This window comes from Gorilla gorilla, chromosome 9 (assembly GCF_029281585.2).
Source record: "Gorilla gorilla gorilla isolate KB3781 chromosome 9, NHGRI_mGorGor1-v2.1_pri, whole genome shotgun sequence".
Taxonomy (NCBI): domain Eukaryota; kingdom Metazoa; phylum Chordata; class Mammalia; order Primates; family Hominidae; genus Gorilla; species Gorilla gorilla.
The window spans coordinates 116208409-116232519 of NC_073233.2; the positions used below are offsets into that span (position 1 = coordinate 116208409).

General features: G+C 36.1%; 2 protein-coding genes across 11 annotated transcripts in view; one reads left to right on the forward strand and one right to left on the reverse strand.

Moving 5' to 3' along the window:
• Nucleotides 1–24111, forward strand: part of ATM (ATM serine/threonine kinase) — a 140265-nt gene that overhangs the window by 95502 nt on the left and 20652 nt on the right. For all 4 annotated transcript variants that reach the window (XM_063693499.1, XM_031015936.3, XM_063693500.1 and 1 more), the window contains 14 exons: nucleotides 834–1068; nucleotides 1581–1748; nucleotides 3168–3281; nucleotides 4542–4759; nucleotides 5734–5941; nucleotides 6964–7077; nucleotides 7403–7561; nucleotides 8291–8429; nucleotides 9410–9492; nucleotides 10494–10634; nucleotides 11371–11487; nucleotides 18732–18881; nucleotides 21252–21417; nucleotides 22790–22876. In XM_063693499.1, the coding sequence (XP_063549569.1) occupies nucleotides 834–1068; nucleotides 1581–1748; nucleotides 3168–3281; nucleotides 4542–4759; nucleotides 5734–5941; nucleotides 6964–7077; nucleotides 7403–7561; nucleotides 8291–8429; nucleotides 9410–9492; nucleotides 10494–10634; nucleotides 11371–11487; nucleotides 18732–18881; nucleotides 21252–21417; nucleotides 22790–22876 (2099 nt within the window). The remainder of the gene's footprint in view (nucleotides 1–833; nucleotides 1069–1580; nucleotides 1749–3167; nucleotides 3282–4541; nucleotides 4760–5733; nucleotides 5942–6963; nucleotides 7078–7402; nucleotides 7562–8290; nucleotides 8430–9409; nucleotides 9493–10493; nucleotides 10635–11370; nucleotides 11488–18731; nucleotides 18882–21251; nucleotides 21418–22789; nucleotides 22877–24111) is intronic.
• C9H11orf65 (chromosome 9 C11orf65 homolog) overlaps nucleotides 6942–24111 on the reverse strand; it is a 138060-nt gene continuing 120890 nt past the window's right edge. For 4 of the 7 annotated variants that reach the window (XM_055355471.1, XM_055355466.1, XM_055355468.1 and 1 more), the window contains 2 exons: nucleotides 10745–10817; nucleotides 6942–7087 (listed from right to left, as the gene is read on the reverse strand). In XM_055355471.1, the coding sequence (XP_055211446.1) occupies nucleotides 10783–10817 (35 nt within the window). In that variant the 3' untranslated portion in view covers nucleotides 6942–7087; nucleotides 10745–10782. Of the gene's footprint in view, nucleotides 7088–10744; nucleotides 10818–15663; nucleotides 15875–18723; nucleotides 18857–24111 lie in introns of those variants that run through there. The other 3 variants (XM_055355469.1, XM_031015938.2, XM_055355467.2) reach the window with 2 other exon arrangements.

Below are 24111 nucleotides of genomic sequence, written 5' to 3' on the forward strand. Positions count from 1 at the left end.
AACAATCGAAAGTTCTTTGGGGTCTTCAATAATTTGTTTGATTGTAAAGGAGTTCCACAAAAAGTTTGAGACCTGCTGTGGTAGGGTCATTTAGAGAGGAATTGAAGTTTTGGTTCCTAGCATTTTTGTTACTGTTCCTTCCCTATCAAGCAACTAAAAGAGCTTTCATTTCTTAGTCATCACTTTGTCGTCTTACTCTCCCTGCTTCCTCTTTCTTATTTCTTTCAATAAATGTCCCTGAAGGATTGGGTAGTATTTCATAGTTCAGTTATTTGGGAAGGATACTATTCATATAAACTAATTGTGCAATATGCCTTTTCTGTTCCTTTAATAATGTTGGTAAATGAAACCTTTGCCAGATGCCAGCTTTTCCTTCACTGGATTGTGATTTTTTTGACAGCTATAATTATGCATCAAGTCATCCCCAGTAGGGGATCCCTCATTTCCTTGCTGACATGTCCACATCACTACAGGCAGTATTGAAGCAGGACTCAAGATGGAGGCATTCTTTATGATAGGTCTGATGAATATGTTCTTGTTTCAGAAGAGTATTTAGAAGGGCTGCTTTTTGTAATGTCAGAGTATTAAAAAATTTTTTTGATGTTTGTCATCTGTGACCTCTCTGCTAATAACTCTTAAGAGCTCTGACTGCATAGCATTTTGTAGTTTTCTAAATTTTGATCCATATGTAGGATTATTTACAAGTTCTAGTCTTGTCACTACAAAAGTTCCTTTGTATTATTATAATATTATATCGTAAGTTCCAGAACTTACATAGTTTTTTTTTTTTTTCATTTCTCTTGCTTACATGAACTCTATGTCGTGGCGTTCAGATCAGTCACACATAGACAACTCTCTGAAGTATATATTAAGTGGCAGAAACACTCCCAGCTTCTCAAGGACAGTGATTTTAGTTTTCAGGAGCCTATCATGGCTCTACGCACAGTCATTTTGGAGATCCTGATGGAAAAGGAAATGGACAACTCACAAAGAGAATGTATTAAGGACATTCTCACCAAACACCTTGTAGAACTCTCTATACTGGCCAGAACTTTCAAGAACACTCAGGTAAATACAATTTAAAACTACGTCATCTTACCTCTTGACCTTCCTTTTATTATTTAAAAAACAGAAAGCCTGAGGGAAAAAGAAATGTCATTAAGAGATAGAGATCTCTATTAATATATAGTAAAAAATAGTTGTTTAAGAGTTCCCATTTTGGAATTAAATCTGACTTTAAGCCTTGGGCAAGGTACTTAATCTTTTCTCAACCTCAATTTCCTGGTTATAAAATGAGAAGATACCTAACTTACTATATTGATAACAGTTCAGTGATTTTATGTACTGTGTGTATGTACACACAGATACACATACATACATATAGAGAGAGACAGACAGACAGACAGATAGGCAGACGTGGGGTGGGGAGATGTCATGCAGACAGAGAGGTCTTTAAGATAGTCCCTGACAAGTAGTTAAGTCCTCAGTGAATGGTAGTTGCTGCTTTCATTATTATTATTATTCATGGTAGTAGTATCAGTAGTAAAAGTATTTATTCCCATATGTCATTTTCATTTCAGCTCCCTGAAAGGGCAATATTTCAAATTAAACAGTACAATTCAGTTAGCTGTGGAGTCTCTGAGTGGCAGCTGGAAGAAGCACAAGTATTCTGGGCAAAAAAGGAGCAGAGTCTTGCCCTGAGTATTCTCAAGCAAATGATCAAGAAATTGGATGCCAGCTGTGCAGCGGTTTGTTTTTTTTATTGGCTGGATTAGTGTTTTACTGTTATTTAAAAAAACACAAATGTACTTTAAAATATTTTTAATAACAATTTTATTAGAGCCTTGAAATTACTAATTTATTAACAAGATATTGTAAAACTAGTCTTGAAAATTAATTTGTAAATGAAGTTTAGAAACTTTTTCCTATATATAACAATTCTATCAGTCCGTCATGTGGTCGATTCATTTAATATATCCCAGTATTAAGCCTTTAACTTCCTATAGAATTCAAGAAAGGTATGTGGGAAATGAATGAAATAGCTACTCTAAATTTGAAATGACAAGTGAAAAAAGGGAAGAGGAAATGAATGAGAGAACTAAATTAGAAAATAAAAGCAAGTTGGGACAATTAGGTTGTCAATCCAAATGCTTTGAAAATACCACATCTAATATTTTATCTAACATTACCTGTTGGTTTTTGCAAACTTATGTTGCTACTTCAGCTATAAACCCAGCATACACACTGGATAAAGTAGAGGCATTGGTGTCCCCAAGGTTTGTCTACAGTGGTGTCCCACAGACATGTACCTGCTCAGTGAATATCAGCTCACTGTGCTTTACTATTTATTTATTTATTTATTTTTTGAGACGGAGTCTTGCTCTGTCACCCAGGCTGGAGTGCAGTGGTACAACATCGGCTCACCGCAACCTCCACCTCCCTGGTTCAAGCAATTCCCCTGCCTCAGCCTCCCTTGTAGCTGGGATTACAGGCACATGCCACCATGCCCAGCTAATTTTTTTGTATTTTTAGTAGAGATGGGGTTTCACCATGTTGGCAAGACTGGTCTCAAACTCCTGAGCTCAGGCAATCTACCCGCCTTGTCCTCTGAAAGTGCTGGGATTACAGGCGTGAGCCACCACGTCCGGCCTTTACTGTACTTTTTGATGTTGGGCACTCATTGTATAGCATCTTCTGTTATTAGAGAAATCATTATACCAAAGCACTGAGTGCCAATATGATATGTGTAAATATTGCTTAATAGTATTGGCCCTGAAGTATGTGCTGTCTGGAGTTACCCAACTTCCTTGTACCTCAGTTTTCTAATCTGCAAATTGGGGTAATAATAGTACTTATTTAATAGGATTCTTGTGAGAATTAAATGAGTTAATATGTATAAAGCCTTTACAAAGTGTCTGACATATATAAGTACTCAATAAATGTGACTTGCTCCAATAATGGCAATAATAATAATAAACAGAGGATGATCGTTTCCTACATGGGATTATTAAAATAGTTGTATGGCAAAAGCAGATGAGGAAAAACTTTTTTTTTCCCACCCACCAAGGAAAAACATTTTTAACCTGCTTTTTTCCCCGTACATGAAGGGCAGTTGGGTACAGTCATGGTAATGCATTGTATTTTAAGATTTTGCCTTTCTTATACAGAACAATCCCAGCCTAAAACTTACATACACAGAATGTCTGAGGGTTTGTGGCAACTGGTTAGCAGAAACGTGCTTAGAAAATCCTGCGGTCATCATGCAGACCTATCTAGAAAAGGTAAGATTTTTGGAGCAACCCTTAAGATAGTTACTTAGCGTGAATATGCTTCATCTTTTCATCAAGATCAATATATTTCAAAAGCAAATAAAAGTATGGTTTTGTTTTTCTATATATTATTACTGTTGTAGCTCTGTATAGTCTCTAGGGTGGAGTGAAACATTGTTACAAAACGAAGCAGCCAATTTTCAAAGTAAGCCCAAGTATAGTATCTCTTCTTCCTCCTTCCTACCTCCACTACCAGCTACCCTTTCAGCAGGTTGTTTCTGATCATTTCTTCATTTATGCATCTACAAAAATAACTGATTAAGAATAGGCAAGTCAGCCCTTGCTCTTCATTAGCCCAGCCACCCACAAGTAAAGGCTTCAATATACTAGCCCCTTTGACTTTCCTGTTTCTCCCTCTTATTCCTTTAGATTCACTAATTTTGGAAGTAGTTACCTCACTAAATAAGTGTAACATGAAACACATGATGCGATTGTCTTGATTTTCTTTTCTTTTCTTTGAGATGAAGTCTCACTCTGTCGCCCAGGCTGGAGTGCAGTGGCGCAATCTCGGCTCACTGCAACCTCTGCCTCCTGGGTTCAAGCGATTCTCCTGCCTCAGCTTCCCAAGTAGCTGGGACTACAGGAGTGTGCCACCACACCCGGCTAATATTTTTTATTTTTAGTAGAGACAGGGTTTCGCCACATTGGCCAGTCTGGTCTCGAACTCCTGACCTCAAGTGATCCGCCTGCCTTGGCCTCCCAAAGTGCTGGCATTACAGGCGTGAGCCACCACACCCAGCCTGATTGTCTTTAAATTTTATAAAGTTCTCTGTTTTTGCAGAGTTCTTTACAAGTATTGGCTGTCTGGGTTATTTCTACACTGTCAAAGTTGTTTTGAAAAGTCAAGAAAATACCATAGTTCAGGGCTGTCCAATCTTTTGGCTTCCCTGGGCCACACTGCAAGAAGAATTGCCTTGGGCCACACATAAAATATACTAACATTAATGATAGCTGATGAGCTTTAAAAAAATCACAAAAGAAATCTCATAATGTTTTAAGAAAATGTACGAATTTGTGTTGGGCCACATTCAAAGCCGTCCTGGGCCACATGCGGCCCATGGGCCATGGGTTGGACAAGCTTGCAATAGTTCATATAATTTAGCTAGCTTTTATATGTATATAAGTTAAACTTTAGTGTATTACCTTAATTTGATTCTTTAGATGTATTTAGTATTTGTAAATATAATTTAAATTGGTTGTGTTTTCTTGAAGGCAGTAGAAGTTGCTGGAAATTATGATGGAGAAAGCAGTGATGAGCTAAGAAATGGAAAAATGAAGGCATTTCTCTCATTAGCCCGGTTTTCAGATACTCAATACCAAAGAATTGAAAACTACATGAAATCATCGGAATTTGAAAACAAGCAAGCTCTCCTGAAAAGAGCCAAAGAGGAAGTAGGTCTCCTTAGGGAACATAAAATTCAGACAAACAGGTAACTAGGTTTCTACAAGTGACAATTTTATGTTCACCAGTTAACTGAGTGAGTGTTTTTGCATAGAAAGAGTGACTTGGTCTTTTTATCTGATATAGTTTTGAGCTCTAAAGGTCGGCTTAACTATATATAGATTATCTTGGTCTTTTGGGTTCTTTTCGTTTTTTGTTTTTTGTTTTTTTTTTGAGACAAGGTCTCACTCTGTCACCCAGGCTGGAGTACAGTGGCATGATCACTGTACTCCAGCTCACTGCAACCTCGACCTCCTGGACTCAATTGATTCTCCCCCTCAGCCCCCGAAATAGCTGGGGCTACAGGTGCACGCCATACCTGGCTAATTTTTGTATTTTTTGTAGAGATGGGGTTTTGCCATGTTGCCCAGGTTGGTCTCAAACTCACGGGTTCAAACGATCTGCCCACCTTGGCCGCCCAAAGTGCTGGGATTACAGGTGTGAGGCACTGTGCCCTGTCTGTCTTGGTCCTACTGTAGTTAATCACAAATTAGTATGTAAGATATTGACATGTGTTCTTTTGTGAATAATTCATGCTCTGCTTCTAAGTTCATTGTGGAGAATATAGATACTAGCTTTCTGTTTTGCTTTTTTGGTTTGTTTGTTGGTATCGTAGTGGAAAAGGAGATAGATATTGAAATTAATTACAAAAGTTACCTATTTTGATGTAATTAAATCCCTTTATTTAAGCCTGTCTTGAATCTGTATATTTTAGTGTAAGCAGAGGTGTAAGTTAGCTAAATAGCTTGGGGAGAGTCTCCTTTGTCCTTCGATGCTTAGGAAGGTGTGTGAATTGCACAGTTAAGACAAAAGTAAGTTTATTCCCTTTATAATCCTTAGAAGTTTGCTTTTTTCCTGGGATAAAAACCCAACTTTTTTCATTTATGTTGTATATCATGTGTGATTTTGTAGTTCTGTTAAAGTTCATGGCTTTTGTGTTTTACCTTAATTATTCTATGCAAGATACACAGTAAAGGTTCAGCGGGAGCTGGAGTTGGATGAATTAGCCCTGCGTGCACTTAAAGAGGATCGTAAACGCTTCTTATGTAAAGCAGTTGAAAATTATATCAACTGCTTATTAAGTGGAGAAGAGCATGATATGTGGGTATTCCGACTTTGTTCCCTCTGGCTTGAAAATTCTGGAGTTTCTGAAGTCAATGGCATGATGAAGGCAAGTGTTACTCAGCACAATATTCTACCCTGTGCTTGAAAAACTTAGACATAAGCCCCTTGATGTCAGGAATCGTGTATACCTCTTTGTATTCCTAGCACTTGGTCCAGTGCTCTACACATGAGTAGCATTTTGTAGTTTTCTAAACTTTGATCCATATTTAGGATTATTTACAAGTTCTAGTCTTGTTTCTACAAAAGTTCCTTTGTATTATATAAGCTGACAAGCTGTAAATGATGCAAGTTTGTGTGGAGGTGAGAGAATTTAGCTTGGTCCTATGTCTTTGCAGTTACCATAGGAGAGTGTCTAGAATGGGGCATTAGATTGGAGGATTTAGAAAGCAGTTAAAGATGATGTGATCACAGGTGGGTTTTCCCCCTGCTGCAGAAATCTGGGATTTTTACAATAAATTACTTTTGTAAGTAGAGAAAATATATTTTTCAGAAAATGTCAAGACAGCAGTATTGTATAAGTTTTTCTTTGAAAACCTTAGATTATAGTGATGACACCTAATATTAAATTTAAGTTGACAAGCTATATATTGTTAGTCAATTTGAAGGTTAGAGATAAAATGTTTCTCCTGCAGGAAAATAATAAGACTCATAATAGATACAGTCAATCTCTGCTGTAGTATACACTAAATATTACTTTTGGCCTATGGGGAAAAGCAATTACTTCATTTTATTGTACACTGACTTCTCAGGAATCAAGATCACAGTCACACTCAGATCACATTTGTCTTCCTTAGATTTTTTGGAATATAAACAGCACCAAGTATTCTAGTTCTGAATCCAGTTTAATTTAGGACCAAATATTTTGATTTACCAATGCATTAATCTAGAGTACCCATTAGAAAGACCTTCAGATAAGAAAAGAAATGAAGGAAAACAATATAGTTAGTGAAGTTTTGTTAACCACTTGTGCTAATAGAGGAGCACTGTCTTAAAATAACTTACTTGCTTAGATGTGAGAATATTTGAAATATCTTGTTTCTTAATTTTGTGTCTTTTTTTTAATGGTAGAGAGACGGAATGAAGATTCCAACATATAAATTTTTGCCTCTTATGTACCAATTGGCTGCTAGAATGGGGACCAAGATGATGGGAGGCCTAGGATTTCATGAAGTCCTCAATAATGTAAGTAAACCTGAAAATCAAACCACAATAATTATTTTTATTCTATTATTACTATATATTATATAAAGTATATATACCATTCCCTCTAAGAAATGGAAATACAAAATTTTGTATTTTTTGTCTTCTCACATCACATAAGTTACTCATTTTCTCTCTCTAATTCCTCATAGGCCTCTGCCTTTTTCTCACACATGCAGGCATACATGCTCTACCCACCGCAGTATCTAGACAGTAATACACATTTTAATGTTAAGCAAAATGAAAAATATGGATTATATTTTTTTGTTTATTTGCATAAATCTAATAGTTCTTAATTTTCTTACAGCTAATCTCTAGAATTTCAATGGATCACCCCCATCATACTTTGTTTATTATACTGGCCTTAGCAAATGCAAACAGAGATGAATTTCTGACTAAACCAGAGGTAGCCAGAAGAAGCAGAATAACTAAAAATGTGCCTAAACAAAGCTCTCAGCTTGATGAGGTATTTGGATTAAACATACTTACCTTTTAGAAGTGTGATATTCAGTCTTTCCTAGAATATTTCTTTTTAAAATCTTGTGTTATTAAGATGCCATCTAAAATCGGTTCAAGGCTGGCACGGTGGCTCACACCTGTAATCCCAGCACTTTGGGAGGCTGAGGCGGGTGAATTACTTGAGGTCAGAAGTTCGAGACCATCCTGGCTGACCGACACAGCGAAACCCTGTCTCTACTAAAAATACAAAAAATAGCTGGGCATGGTGGTGGGCACCTGTAGTCCCAGCTACTCGGGAGGCTGAGGCAGGAGAATCACTTGAACTCGGGAGGCGGAGGTTGCAGTGAGCCAAGGTTGTGCCATTGCACTCCAGCCTGGGCAACAAGAGCGAAACTCTGTCTCTAATTAATTAATTAATTAATTAATTAAAATTGGTTCAAAATTCCTTAATATTTGTCAAAGCATAGGAGATACCAGTAGTAGTTTTACTTTTTTCCTCAAAGCAGTTGGCAAAGTGAAACAATAGATTTTGAAAGGCACCTAAGTCATTGACGAGAGTATGTATCTTTGATGTATTTCATTTATGACTGTTTTGTTTGTATCTGAGGAATTATAATCATTCCATTGTCTAGATTTGTGCATAAATTCTGTTTTTCTCTTTGTTTTTCTAACTCTGAGAAGTTTAAATGTTGGGTAGTTCCTTATGTAATGTTTTTTATTTGTTTTTTATTAATAGGATCGAACAGAGGCTGCAAATAGAATAATATGTACTATCAGAAGTAGGAGACCTCAGATGGTCAGAAGTGTTGAGGCACTTTGTGATGCTTATATTATATTAGCAAACTTAGATGCCACTCAGTGGAAGACTCAGAGAAGTATGTGTTTCAAAGAAGAAACGTTACTTTCTTGCTGTGTTACTCTCTGTAGAGATATATTAGTTATAGAGCCTAATAAGTAATTCTGCTTAAAATCACAAACGTAATCCAAAAGCTTAATTTATATCTGATAGCTTCAACATTCCCTGGTTACTTTTTCACTTAATATCTCTTAATGGAACTGATAATAGGTGACTACACTAAATTAATTATTTGATTTCTTCTGATAATCTTCTGGCATACATACTTATTACAGAGAATTGCATAGAGGCAAGTCTATTAAAATAATTGAATAACTGAACATTTCTAGCCTCAAAAGTTTTTTTAAACGATGTGGTTACTAAAACTGCCCTGGGACTTAAAAACAAAAAAAGGCTTTACCATTTCTTCCATAGGTGCTAAAATGCCATTATTTAATTATTATTCTTGCTGTGTCAGTTCAAATAATTACAAGCTGCTATATAATTTTTGGTTTTGTGACTAGTCTCTAAGCATGCTTCTAAGTATCTCCCCATACTTTAATAATTGTATTTTTTTCTATTCAGAATCATATCTTCAAGTTTAAATTCTTATTACTTGAAAACGAATGGGACTTCACATATTGTTTCTCTAAGCAAACAAAAAGTATTGACATGTCTTTTAGTTGCATTTAATGGTAATGTGACAGGAGTATGTTATCTATGTACTATGCAAACTATTACGTAATTATTTTAAGATGTTTAGTCTGGTTCCTCAGGTGGAATCTGGTCTAGTTACCCTTGTCAGGTAACCTGCAAATTTACTTGAAGCTACATTAACCACTGTTGAGCTTTGACTCTGAGCTGCATAGTGGCCAAAGCCCAGAGTCTTCATTTCTCAATCAGAGCCTGAACCACAGATTAGCAACAAGTTGGGGCCAGTGGTATCTGCTGACTATTCCTGCTTGACCTTCAATGCTGTTCCTCAGTTTGTCACTAAAATCTCTTCATTTTTAAATACAGAAGGCATAAATATTCCAGCAGACCAGCCAATTACTAAACTTAAGAATTTAGAAGATGTTGTTGTCCCTACTATGGAAATTAAGGTAATTTGCAATTAACTCTTGATTTTTTTTAAACTAAATTTTTTTTATTAGATTGAACCATTTGAAATAGTATTTTTATGTAGGTCAAAATTGGTTAAATATTGGCAAATTTCATATGTTTCAACCTATAGTTTCTCAGTATTATATTTCCTTCGCCCAAGCCTTAAAATACTCAAAAGCTTCTCCTGCTTTCTTTTCCATTGCCTTCTGTTCTACACCTCCCATCTTTCTTATGAAGGTCTATAGACTGTTACTTTCACTGGCCAGAAGGAGAGTTTCTGTGTGCTTATGCCAAGATTAATTTTTGACTTGGCAAGGAAGGTTCCAATTGTCATATATTGTTTTTAAAAATTCTATGTGCAGTAAAATGTATTGGCTGTGATATATCACAGTATTAAGTAATATAGTATGTATTATTATAATATTAACCTGACTTCATATGCATGATACACTTAGCTCTGTTCTAATATTCTTTTATTGCAAGAAATAATGGAAGTAATTTCATGTGGGCAGGGATATATGTAATAAGGGTTATAAGTTTAGAAAATGATCATCTTAAATACATTGTCTTTCTTTTCATTTTGCAGTTTAGTGCTTAGTATCTAGTTAACTTGATTTGAAATGTAGCTGTATCATGTGGATTAACTGCTATTTTTCTAGCTATATCAGCTAAGTGATTTCGCTGAATATTTCCTTAAAATGCCAGATTTAGCAGTTATAACCCAGAAAACTCCTTCTACTGTTTTCCAAAATTTACTTTATGTTTTTGTGAGGAGTTATTTCTCAGATGACTTTACATATATTAGTGAATCTTTGATGAAACAGTAGTTAAAGTTACGAGCGTGAGCCACCACACCCGGCCTAAAGCTGTAGTTCTTAACCACTATCACATTGTCATTTGTTTCTCTGTTTAATATTAAAATTGCCATTTATAATGTATTTTTCTTTAAGTGCAAATAGTGTATCTGACCTATTATCAATCATGTTTATACTTTCATTAGGTGGACCACACAGGAGAATATGGAAATCTGGTGACTATACAGTCATTTAAAGCAGAATTTCGCTTAGCAGGAGGTGTAAATTTACCAAAAATAATAGATTGTGTAGGTTCCGATGGCAAGGAGAGGAGACAGCTTGTTAAGGTGAGCCTTCCCTTCTCTGGCTTAGCCCTTAGAGTTTTAGTGATGAAAATTTTTAGTTGATATTTTCTTTCTGCTTTATTTGGGATTTTGTCTTTATTTTGAATACTTACAAATGAGGAAGATTTGTAGAGTAGAAATGCATTATTTTCTAGAACCAGGCTTTTCTCCATTTTTTTTGTGTCTCTGAAAGACAATCATTATTATATGGTTGATTCAAGTAAAAGAATACCATTAACATGTACAGACATGTACAGTGAGCTTGCTTCTTGTGAAAAAAAAATACTTTGGTGTCTGTCTCTTATTTCCTTGAATAGTGCAAGTTGACGTCCTTTGCATCAGTATACCGGGTCTCATACTGTGCCAAGTGCTATTTAATGTACCAAAAAGGGAGAGCATTCTTCCCTTACCATTTGCTCACGAGCTCTTTGGGTCCTACTGGGGAGTGGTGGAAAGACACAGTGCTGTTTTACTCAGGTGTTTGCAGTATGCCTTCCTAGGGGGGACTTCCAGTTAATCTAATTACAGAAGTAGCGAGGGGAAACTTTCTAAATCAGTGTAAATGTTGTAGCTTATTCTAAATGAAAGAATGGCAGTAGGTATTTAATTATTTGGGAGACTGTCAAGAGGTGCACAGATGCTCAGATTGGTTTGAGTGCCCTTTGCTATTCTCAGATGACTCTGTGTTTTTATAATAAAATAAACTGTACTTGTTTATTCATGCTTAATTATTCTGAAGGGCCGTGATGACCTGAGACAAGATGCTGTCATGCAACAGGTCTTCCAGATGTGTAATACATTACTGCAGAGAAACACGGAAACTAGGAAGAGGAAATTAACTATCTGTACTTATAAGGTAACTATTTGTACTTCTGTTAGTTCACCAAAAACATATAAAAGATGCCATTTGGTTGGGTGAAGTGGCTCATGCCCATATTCGTAATGCTTTGGGAGGCCAAGGTGGGAGGATTGCTTGAGGCCAGGAGTTCGAGACCAGCCTCAGCAACATAGTGAGACCCCATCTTGACAAAAAGTTAAAAAAAAAAAAAAAAGCCAGGGATGATGGCATGTGCTTGTAGTCACTTAGCTACATGGGAGGCTGAGGTGGGAGGATCACTTGAGTCCAGGAGTTTGAGGCTGCAGTGAGCTCAAACTCTGCAGTGAGCCCCAGTCCAGCCTGAGCAACACAGCAAGATCCCGTTTAAAAAAGAAGAAGAAGAAGATGCCATTATTTGGACCAGGAGTCTACAAATGTTTTCTGTGAAGGACCAAATAATAAAGATTTATTTTCTTTGTAAAAAGTATTTATTAATGTTAATTATAGTTAGGTGTTTCTTATAGTCAACTGAAGTATTTTTTCCTTTTTTTTCTACTCAACAATATGTCACAGAAATCTTTCTCATTTTTTAACAGCTGCATTGTGTGTATGTATGTAGTTTTTTATACAAGTCCTTCTCGATGGGCATTTGGGTTGTTTTCAGTCTTTTGCTGCTACAAACAATGCTGTATTGTAGTGAATAACCTTGAACATACAAATTTCATACATGCGCAGGCAAATCTGTAGCATGGATTTCCAAAAGTTGGATTGCTGGGTTAGAGGATACATGCATCTGTAATCTGGTACATATTGCCAAATTACTCTCAATGGGAGTGTACCCACTTACATTTCCTCTAGCTATTTGCCTGAGAAGACAATCCTCAGTCACATTCTATGAGCTGATCATCTTTGACTCTTATATTATTCATTCATTTAACCAGTTTAGAAATAACAATAAATCCTTATTTTGAAGGGCCTATTTTCCATAGGTTTGTCTTTTGTGATTTCATTCCTGTACCTCATTTTTAAACTTTCTCCTTCTATAAATGTTGTAACAGGGACTATGGGTGACATGTGCTTTTTTATATATTTCTAGTTTTCTACTGTGAACATGTTTTATTTTTAAAATAATGGCTAAATTAAAAGCCCTAAATAGGGGAGTGAAGAAGAGTAAATTAGATCTACCCTCCAAAATGCTGCTTGATTTAGGCTATTGTAATAAAAAGCAGAACTTGGTTTTGAGCTTCTTAACTGTTTTCAGAGACTAAATATAAAACTTATTGGTTGGGAGAGGGGCATACTGTTCATTAAGGAAAGCACAATTTTTTCCTTAGCCTTCAAGTTTGTGAGAAATTTGTGACATGGAACCTTCTGCAATAATAACTAACGTAATAGATGCTTTCCATTAGCAGTTTAAAAAGCTAATTAATCCTTGATGAATGCAAAAAGCAAAAGTTGCTCTATAAAGGCTACTCTGTAGAGGGATTTCTTTGATGTGGTTAAGATCATTGGTACTCAAGCTTTAGCAGACATCATAGTCACTTAGAGAGTTTGTTAAAACACAGATTTCTGAGCCCCATTCTTAGAATTTCTAATTTAGCAAGATTAGGGTAGAACCTGTGAATGTGTGTTTCTAGCAAGATACCAGTTATGTTGATGCTGCACTGGTCCAGGGACAACACTTTGAGACCCACCAGTCTACTTGTTCTACCATCTGTTGACCTGACTTCATTTTAGAACAAAGTTGAAGATCTGTTAGCTATCTCCTATCTGACAGATAATGTAGAGATTGCTAAGAAGTTTTTAGAGACTAGATATTCTGTAATGTGAATGAAAGGAAATTGTTTATGCTCTAAATACCAGACTTTTAGATGACAAAGATAATAGCTGAAGAATTGGGTTACAAAAGTATGGGCTATAGGAGCACCTCCTGAACTCTCAGAAAGTAGCTAAGATTTCCAAGCAGATACACAATTGAACCTCCAAAGTTCATTGCTGTAAAGCACAAAAAAGCAAATGCCTGACCTAGAATATCTTGAAAGCAGAAATTACTAAACTTTCATCTCTACCTTATGACTTTTTCAACAGCTAGTTTTCACACAAAACTATTTTACCATATAAGTTATTCCATTAAGATTTCTAGCCGGGCATGGTGGCCCACGCCTGTAATCCCAGTACTTCAGGAGGCCAAGGTGGGCGGATCACTTGAGGCCAGGAGTTTGAGACCAGCCTGGCCAACATGGCCAAACCCCATCTCTACTAAAAATACAAAAAAAATAGCCAGGCGTGGTGGCACATGCCTCTAGTCTCAGCTACTTGGGAGGCTGAGGTGAGAGAATCACTTAAACCCGGATGGCAGAGGTTGCAGTGAGCCGAGATCACACCACTGCACTCCAGCCTGGGTGACAGACCGAGACTTCGTCTCAAAAAAGGAAAAATGTCTAGAGGCCAGATGCAGTGGCTCATGCCTGTAATCTCAGCACTTTGAGAGGCCAAGGCAGGAGGATCACTTGAGGCCAGGAGTTTGAAACCAACCTGGGCAACATAGCAAGACCTCATCTCTACAAAAAATTAAAAATTTAGCCAGGTATGATGGCATGCACCTATAGTCCCAGCTACTCAAGAAGCTAAAGCGTGAGGATTGCTTGAAATCAGGAGTTTGCGGCTGTGCATGAGCTGTGATCATGCCACTGCAGTCCAGTCTCGGCAACAGAGCAAGACCTTGTCTTAAAAAAAAAAAAAAGGCGGGGTTGGGGGGTAACCCAGATAATTAATTATTTAATGTTATACATCTCAATATTAAAGTAAAACCTCTAAACACAACAGTTTAGGTTTGACTATTTCTTGGAATTACGACAATAAGCCAGTAATGTTATTTTGAGATTACTCCAAGAATGTGAAAGTTGTGTCATCATTATGTTAAACTAACTGTTCTTGCCTTTAGTTAAGGTTCCCTAGACTACAGCGAAGTAGTCTACCCAGTCCAGTCATCTGTAGAGTCATTCCCAATCCTGAGATTCAGGTCTTCTGTGGTCATTGTGTCAACAAGAGCATACATTGACTACCTGGAACTAGATCTTGGTATACAAACCTTGTGTCATTGTGCAACCTCAAAAGGAGAGACTTGTATATTGAGGCATGCCAGATATCTCTTGTCAGAGAGAATCAGATGGAAATGAAGACAGTTCTTATTGTGTATGTTGATAACTCAGACATAGCCCTTAACATTAACCAGAATTAGGGTGGCTGGCCCCATTTTTCTCCACCAAAACTATGCATTGTTACAAAGTATACTGAACAAGTCTAAAATCTTAGGTGTCAGAGGATTTGTTTTCTAAAAGGCAAGTCTCTAATAAACAATATTTAAGTGCTGAAAGGAGCTTTGCACTTAACCTGATCATCCTGCCTTGTGCCAATAAATAATTTTTATTCCTTGTCATGCATATTTCAGAGCATCTATCTCAGTCATGGTTCTGGGGAGAGAAGCCATAATATCTTAAGACATTCACTGAATATAATGAATTAACTTCATTTCTGTGTATCTAGGATGATATCAGCTGTGTACTTTCAGAGAACTGAGAAAATAGTCATCAGTCCTTTTTTGTGGTATTCACACAAAATACCCAGATACCCAGTTGAAATCTTCCAGAGAGTCTTTAGTACCAGAGAAAACACTGTCATTTGCTTTTTGAAATTCAAATTCAGCTCTTTCTCCAACAACCAACATCACAGTTGAGACTCTAAGCTGAGGTAGAAAAAAGCTAACCCATTCCTTTCTGTATCAATCTCTCAACAAAAAATAAGGGTTTGATTCCCCCTCCCCGCCCCAGAGCTAGATATTGATAGAGAGTAATCAATGTAAAAGAGACTTTAGACAGAGTACACTACACTGCAAGAATGTTAATGTGATCAAGCATCAGGGGTCACAGCTAACTCAAAGACAGCAGGGGAGAGGGCATGTAGAATACTTATTAGGCAGGAAGGGAAATCAGAAAGGCCATGAGATCATTCATTTGTTTATTCAATAAATGTGAATTTATATACCTACGTTGGGTTAGATACTCTACTGAGTGCTAGGTCTATAGAAGTAGTAAAACATTGCCCTGGTCCTTAAGGTGTTCACATTCTAATAGGGAAAATAAACATAATTATAATGCAAAGTGTATTGTTAGAGATGGCACCACCTTCACTTGGTTGCTCAGACTGAAACCTAGAGGCTTTTTCTTTTTACTTTTATTATTATGGAAAATTTCAAACATACAAAAGGAGACAATAACATGAACCCCCTTGTACTTGTCACTCAGCTTCAGCAGTTACCAACTCATGGACAATTTTGTTCCATTTCTCTTTCCACCAACTTCCTTCCAATATTATTTTAAAGCAAGATGTCATATCATTTCATCTGTAAACATTTCAGTGTGTAGATCTGTAAGATAATGTCTGTTTTAAAAAACCATTCTCACAATACTGTCATCACTCCTAAAACAATTCACAAAAATTCCTAAATGTCACCAAGTAATGGGAGTCATTTTAAACTCCTGTTTCTCTCTTCTCAAGTCTTGTCTATTCCATCAGCAAGTCCTATTGGTCAACTTCCAGGCAGGTCACTTTACCACCCCTACTATTACCACCCTACTTCTGCAGTCACATCTCTGTAGATACTAGAGTTTAAACCAACAGTTTACTTCTGCTCTTGGTTTTCAAAAGCTAGTTTTATTAATAACTGTTAGAGTGATCCTTTTAAAAGTGTCTAAGACAGAGTACTCTTATTCGGTATCTGTGGGGGATTGTTTCCAGAGCCCCATGTGGATACTAAAATCAAGTCCCTTATATACAGTGGTGTATGTAGCATTTGCCTATAACCTATGAACCTCCTCCCATGTACTGTAAATCATCTCTGGGTTACTTAAAATACCTTATATAGTGTAAATGCTATGTAAATAGTTGTACTGTATTGGTTTTTAAAATTTTTATTTTTTATTGTATTGTTTTTATTGAGGTTTTTTTTTGGTGAATATTTTTGATCCACAGTTGGTTGAATCTGCATATGCAGAGGGCCAGCTGTATTCCATTTTCCTGTTCAGAACCCCACATGAGTTCACATTATCCCTGAATGACAACTCTCTAAGTTAAGTGATCTGCCTCTGCTGTTCTCCCTCCAGCCTTATCTACCACTCTTCTCACACTCCTCTCACTTTCTGCTTGTATAGATGAGTCATCTCCACCTGACTTACCTGGTCTTTTGCAATTGCTTAGACACACCAATTTGTTTCTGCCTCAGGGCTTTTCTGCTTCTGCCTGCAATGCTTTTCCCTCAGATCTTCACACCAGTCACTCCCTTACTTCATTCAGGCTTCTGCTGCAGTGTTACCCTCAGAAAGGCCTCCGACCATGTTGCCATTACCCACTTTCTCTCTTTTTTAAACTTACGTTTTGTTCTCTTATACTTATTATCTAATATTATGAAATGTTTATTAGGATATATGTTCCTCACCAGAATGAAACTTTATGAGGGCATAGTCTTCATCTGCCTTTTTCCCACTCTGTTCTCAGTGCCCTAGCCCTGTGTGTAACATGTAATATGCCCCCAACAAATAAATGTTAATAAATTAATCAAATGCTTCCTTAAGACACAAAACAGTTCAACATATGTGAGAAAATTAAAATTTAAAAATGTATAGAACTAAAGACACCATAAAGACGAGTGACCAGCTGAGAAAACGAATATAATAATGTTAATTAGAACAAAAAGGATCATTTTAATATAAAGAACAAGGGATTTATATGAAGAATACAATGATATTCAACTTTTCTAGTAATCTGGAAAATACAAATTAAAACCTCAGTGAAATACTATTACCCTCAGATTAGCAAAATATAAAAAGCCTGACAATATTAAGTATTGCGAAAGTTATGGAATAACCCTACTGGTGGGTATATAAATCGGTACAGTCACTTTGAATAGTTATTTGGCAATATCTGGTTAACCGAGGTGAAGATGTATCTCTGGCTCAGCTGTTAAATTCCTGGGTATATACCCTAGAGCAGACTTGTCCAACCCACAGCCTGCAGGCCACATGCAGCCTACAGGATGGCTTTGAGTGCAGCCCAACACAAATTTGTAAACTTTCTTAACATTATGAGATTTTTTTTGCAGTTTTTTTTTCTTTTTTAGCTCATCAGCAATCATTAGTGTTAGTGTATTTTATGTGTGGCCCAAGGCAGTTCTTCCAGTGTGGCCCAGGGAATCCAAAAGATTGGACACCCCTGCCTAGAGAAACTGAAATATGTTCACGAGTAGTTTATTTCATTGCAGCAGTATTTCATGGAAATGTGGAAACAATGTAAATGTTAATATGCAGATTGGATAACTTGTATTTATGTAGTATATAGCTGTTAAAATGAATGATGTAGAGTTAAATATGCTCACATAGTTAGGATAAAATAGTATTGAATAAAAAACCAAATTACAGAAATATACATATAGTATCCTAATTTTTTTACTTAATACTTACAACTATTTGTGTACATATAGCTTTGAAATAAAAATATACCAAAAAATACGAGAACATGATAAACCAGCTAACAGTCATCTTGATGGTGGGAGGGACTTGGGGTCAGTGAAGCACACAAGGGGGAGCTTCATCTCTTCCCCAGCAAATGTGAGAAAATCCTAGATTTGATAAAGCTGTTTAATGGATAAAAGGGTATCTGTTAATATCATTTTCTATACTTTATGTATGTTTATAATATAATTTAAAAAAACTTTCCTAGTAAAGTTGCTTATTTTATATTTAAGAGTACATTTTCTCTCTGTGAAGATAATAAGACTAAAGCAAGAGTACATGTAATTTCAATAATGAAGTTACACTAAAATTGAGACCACATTCATGGGTAATAATTTCCAAGTGAAACTCCCCAAATTTAATTGATACTAAAATTGTAAGGAAAGCAGTTAATTCCTCTCCTAACTGGACAAACTAAGTATGGATTAATGACAGATGATGGTGAGTATAATTAACAGGAGTGACCTCTCAGAGAATCGTGGGGATTGAGTGATGGGCAGGCTCTCAAACATCTAGGCAGCAGGCTGGAAAATTATATTCTTTGAGCTTAAGTTTATTTCCGATTGGTTTCCTCCAAGGAGCTTTGTCTTCTATGGACAGAGAAATATTAATACAACTTGAAAAAAAATGCTTTGCACTGACTCTGATAGCTGAATGATCATCAAATGCTCTTTAATGGCCTTTTAAAATTAAAAGGCATTTAATCTGTAACTCCAGGTGGTTCCCCTCTCTCAGCGAAGTGGTGTTCTTGAATGGTGCACAGGAACTGTCCCCATTGGTGAATTTCTTGTTAACAATGAAGATGGTGCTCATAAAAGATACAGGCCAAATGATTTCAGTGCCTTTCAGTGCCAAAAGAAAATGATGGTGAGTGACACCCAAAATTAAAGGTTATTTTAAGATTATTTAATGGCTTATTAAAGCTGACAGCTGTCAGATATTGTAGAATACAAAAAAAACTTTAATTTCATCAGGTAATTGTCAAAGATACTAAGTAAAAGAAAAACTCATCAGAATGAAAGTGTGTGAGTGAAAAAGGAAGGATTTTAAACTACATAATATGTCAACCCTTGTCAGATAAGAAATGTAAAGGTTATTCAATGTGTGCTGATTTGTTTTCAATTTGGGATAAACTAATTCTTAGCAAACAAAACACTAAAATGCCAGGCACGATGGCATGTACCTGTAATCCCAGCTACTTGAGGGGCTGAGTCTGGGGGATCACTTGAACCCAGGATTTTGAGGCCAGCCTGGGCAACAAAGCAAGACCCCATCTCTAAAAAACAAACACACTAAACAACAACAAGATTATGAAGTAATTTTTTATGAAACTGATATAGAAAACCTTCTGAGACATTTACAATGTCACATTGGCCATCTAGTCTGATATTCATTCACTGAATCAGCAACATTTATTGTATGCTTTCTGTCTACCAGGTACTGTGCTGACTTCAGACGTCACAAATATTACGACTAATCATCATGATCCTTATCCCCATTTTAAAATGAGAAGTTCAGAGAACTTGCCCAAGGCCAGTGAGCTAATAAACAGAGCAAGGATTTGAGCCTTGTCTAAATCCAAAATCCATTTATTGTTCATTTTATTGTGCTTTCTGTGACATGTTTTTTAAAATGTGTGATAAGTGCTATAGGTGTTGTGATGAAAGTCTGTACAGGGCACACAGGGTACAGTGTAGGTATGGAGGAGGAGGTGCTTAGTTCTACCTGGGGTGGGGAGAATAGAGAGAAGTAGATCCAAGAAATGCTTCACAGAGGAAAAGGTGTGTGAGCCGAGTTTTGTAAATGAGATGTTTTTCCAGGCAGAAGGAGCATATAAGCAAAGGAGAGGAGGCATGAGCAGGAAAAGACAACATAAGCACAGGCTTAGTGTTTGAGGAAGAAAAGATGAGATTGGAGCAGTAATTGTTGGTCAAAAGATGGAGTGTTGCTTTATGAAATGCAAAGGAGTTTGCACTTTATGCTATAGGCCTCATAAGACCCTAAAGGATAGTAATATCAGACTTGCATTTTAGAAAGAAATTCCAACAGCACTGTGGGTTCTATTTTTGAGAATGCAAACTGGAGGCATGAGATGGTCTGAACTGAGATGAACAGCAGTAGGAAGGGAGAATCGTGGGTAGAGATGAGAAATATGAAGGAGGCAGAATTCATAGGATTTGATTGCTGATTAAAAATAAGGTTGGGGGGTGGGTGTGGTAGCGCATGCCTGTAATCCCAGCGCTTAAGGATACCAAGGTGGGAGGATTGCTTGAGCCCAGGAGTTTAAGACCAGCCTGGGAAACATAGTGAGACCACATCTCTACAAAAAATAAAAAGTCAGCCAGGTAATGGTGGCACATGCCTGTAATCCCAGCTACTCAAGAGGCTGAGGTGAGAGGATTGCTTGAGCCCAGGGGCCAAAATTGCAGTGAGCTGTGATCACACCCCTGCACTCCAGTCCAGGTGACAGAGACCCTGTCACCCTGTCTCCAAAAAAAAAAAAAAAATGTTGGAGAAAAGGAGTAGCCAGTGCCTCCCAGTTTTCTGGTTGGGGCAGCTGGGTAGATGGTGAAGCTCTTTACTGCACTGAAGAATAGAAGAGGTGACTAAAGTTTGCCAGAGATGAAGAAGTATTTGAATTTGGAAGTGATCCAAGTGAAGATGCTGAATGGGCAGCTTGAGAAGCACATTAAGCTAAAGCTTAATAAAGATATCTGGGCCAAACAAACAGATTTAGAAATCATCAGCACATAGATGGGAGGGAGTTGAAGTCGGTAAGCTTTGCTTCAGGTAGTATTTTATGGCAAGAAGATGTTGGAGGATAGAGATCTGAGTCATATCAGCTGCCATCTATGAGGGATTCTTCTGTTCTTTCTCTTTTCCTGTTTTCTATTGCAACCCAATGCTGTGATGCCACCTGAGGTTATCTGGAACTACTTAGGCATTTCTGTGTTTATTTCTGCTTAAGATTACAGGATTATTCAAATTAGAATTTAATCAAAACAAGTAACAGTCACTGTAGGTGTGCTTCCTCCCCCAACAATTAATATGGAAATCCTAAAGGGATTATCACTTGTAATTAATTGCTTCCCTGTCCAGACTGTTAGCTTCTTGTAGGTAATGTATCCTGTTCATCTTTATTGCCCCTATATCTGTCATATTTTTATATAAAAATGTGTATATTAGTTTAATTGAACACAATATTGAAAAATAATTATATATATGCTCTATTTAAAGGAGGTGCAAAAAAAGTCTTTTGAAGAGAAATATGAAGTCTTCATGGAGGTTTGCCAAAATTTTCAACCAGTTTTCCGTTACTTCTGCATGGAAAAATTCTTGGATCCAGCTATTTGGTTTGAGAAGCGATTGGCTTATACACGCAGTGTAGCTACTTCTTCTATTGGTAATCTTCTTGTACATATAGTAGATTGAGCACTTTGTTGTTTGGCAGGTTTTATTTTTGTTTGATTCGGCACTTTTTCTACATTCTGAGTTGCAGGGGGATGATAGTGATGACGTGGTTAGTAACCAAACCATCTTCATTATTAAATCATATGTTTCTTGTTCATCCTGATTCTTAGTGTCTACCTTTTTATAATTTATGCAGAAGAGAATTCTCCTACTTCAATAAATAATAAAAAGACAGGGTTTTCTTCTTTGTTTTATAGTGAATATGGCATATTTTCTCTCCTCTCAATATATTATTTTCTGAAACTTTCTTTGGAAAATAATGAAACCTGTGATAACTTATTTCCTTTAATTATTTTTGTTCTTTTGCATATAACCTCTAAATATCATCACCTAGTGATTAATACTGTTTAATAGAATTTTGTTTTCAGAATAGAAACCATGAGATATATTTAAATATTTTGTATACAATATATATTTTGACTTTTTTTTCCCTAAGAAATTAGAATAGGTAGATAGTATGGTTAACAAAATCCTAGAGTATAAGAACTAATGTAAACATCAGAGATCATCTAATCTATTTGTTGTTTTTTTTTTTTTTAACTAAAGACAACTCCCTCCATCACTTACATACTATACCCCAGGAAGGCAGGGCATGTATGTTTTGAAAGAGTTCCCAGGTAATTGTGAAACTCTCTTCTACATAGAGAATCACTAATCTGATACAACTAGTTTATAAACAAGAAAGTAGGCCTAGTTAATGACAGAGCAAGCCAGACACCCAGTCATTCTGATTCCCTACCCAGTGTGTTTTTTTGTAATGCCATGTGATTTCTCCCATTAGTGCATGTCATCATCTGTCTTAAATACAGAAATGCAGTTTTTTGGGGGGATACATACCTGGTGAAATGAATTAATGATTAATTTGTGTTAAATATAATTCATCAAGGAGAAGAAAGTTTCACTGAAGAGTGAAAGAGTTTATCCATAGACTTCTCATTTTATAAGTATGTTCAATAAAAATTTGAGTACATATAATGCACAGCTTTGGCCCAGGTAAATAATGGGTCTCAACTTTAGCCACAATAATTTTTTAAGTACTAATATTTTAAAATGTGTGCCTATTAGTAAAGAGAAAATTTTTTTAGCAAATCATCTAGGATTTGTAAAATGCAATATGCATTAAAATAGCTGGCAAGATTTGAGTTAAACTCAATATGGCCAGTTATGCACATCATTTAAGTAGGCTAAAAATCCTAAACTACTTAAAGATTATACCAAGTCAGTGGTCTTAATTGAAATTATGGCTATATATTAGAAAGAGATGGAATCAGTGATTTCAGATTGTTCGTTTCTTTTTTCTCCAGTTGGTTACATACTTGGACTTGGTGATAGACATGTACAGAATATCTTGATAAATGAGCAGTCAGCAGAACTTGTACATATAGATCTAGGTAAGTAATAAAATCTATGTATCTATTCTTTTTAGTAAATATTTGGTCATCATGGAATGTTGTTTGCCTACCAAGATATTACAAATATAAGAGAGACAGATAAATCGAAGCAGTAAATATTGGGTTTTTTTGTTTTCAGCATAAACAGTTGTCCTAGAAGAAACAGTTAACTCTGCCTGGGGTACTGAGTGAAACTGAATAGATGAGGTGTCTTTTGAGCCTGGTCTTCAAGAAAGAAAGAAAGCATAATTCAGACAGAAGATAGAGCAGATTCAAAAGAAGGAATCAGGGCTATTCCACCAAAACAAGGAGTAATTTTAAGATGTAGCATGTTGTGGGAGTGGTGAGACATTAAATGTGTCTGGAGTGAAGTAAGCCTGTAGTTGAGTCGCTTGAGAGAGAGATTGGTACTAGACTGTAAAAAGCCAGGCTAAGGAGTTTCAACTTCATTGCATTAAACTATAGGAAATAAATGAAGGACATGATAATATTTTATTTTCAGAAATATAATTTCAGGAGCACTTTGGGGAGTCGTATTGGCAGCAGGAAGAAAAATTAAGGGATATTGTAATAGTTTAGATGAGAAATGATGAAGATTTATACTAAAGTTGTAGAAACCAGAATATTGGATTTGAGGGACATTTTTGTAGTAAACTGTACCAGTGATATTAGATGAGGAAATAGTGAGGGAGTGGGGCCCCCAGATAACTGAAGCTTCTAACTAAGGAATATATCAAGTTTTGTAAATAATAAGAAAGTGATGAATTTAGTTTTGCTCATTATTTTGCAGTATTAATGGAATTTCTAGGTGGAATAGACAGTTTAATATATAAGAAAGAATATATAGCTTCTATGTATATATAGACAGTTTAATATATAAGAAAGAAAATATATAGCTTCTATGTATATATAGACAGTTTAATATATAAGAAAGAGAATATATATAGCTAAGGAATATATCAAGTTTTGTAAATAATAAGAAAGTGATGAATTTAGTTTTGCTCATTATTTTGAAGTATTAATGGGATTTCTAGGTGGAATAGACAGTTTAATATATAAGAAAGAATATGTAGCTTCTATGTATATATATAGACAGTTTAATATATAAGAAAGAATATATATAGCTAAGAAATATATCGTTTTGTAAATAATAAAGTGATTAATTTAGTTTTGCTCATTATTTTGAAGTATTAATGGGATTTCTAGGTGGAATAGACAGTTTAATATATAAGAAA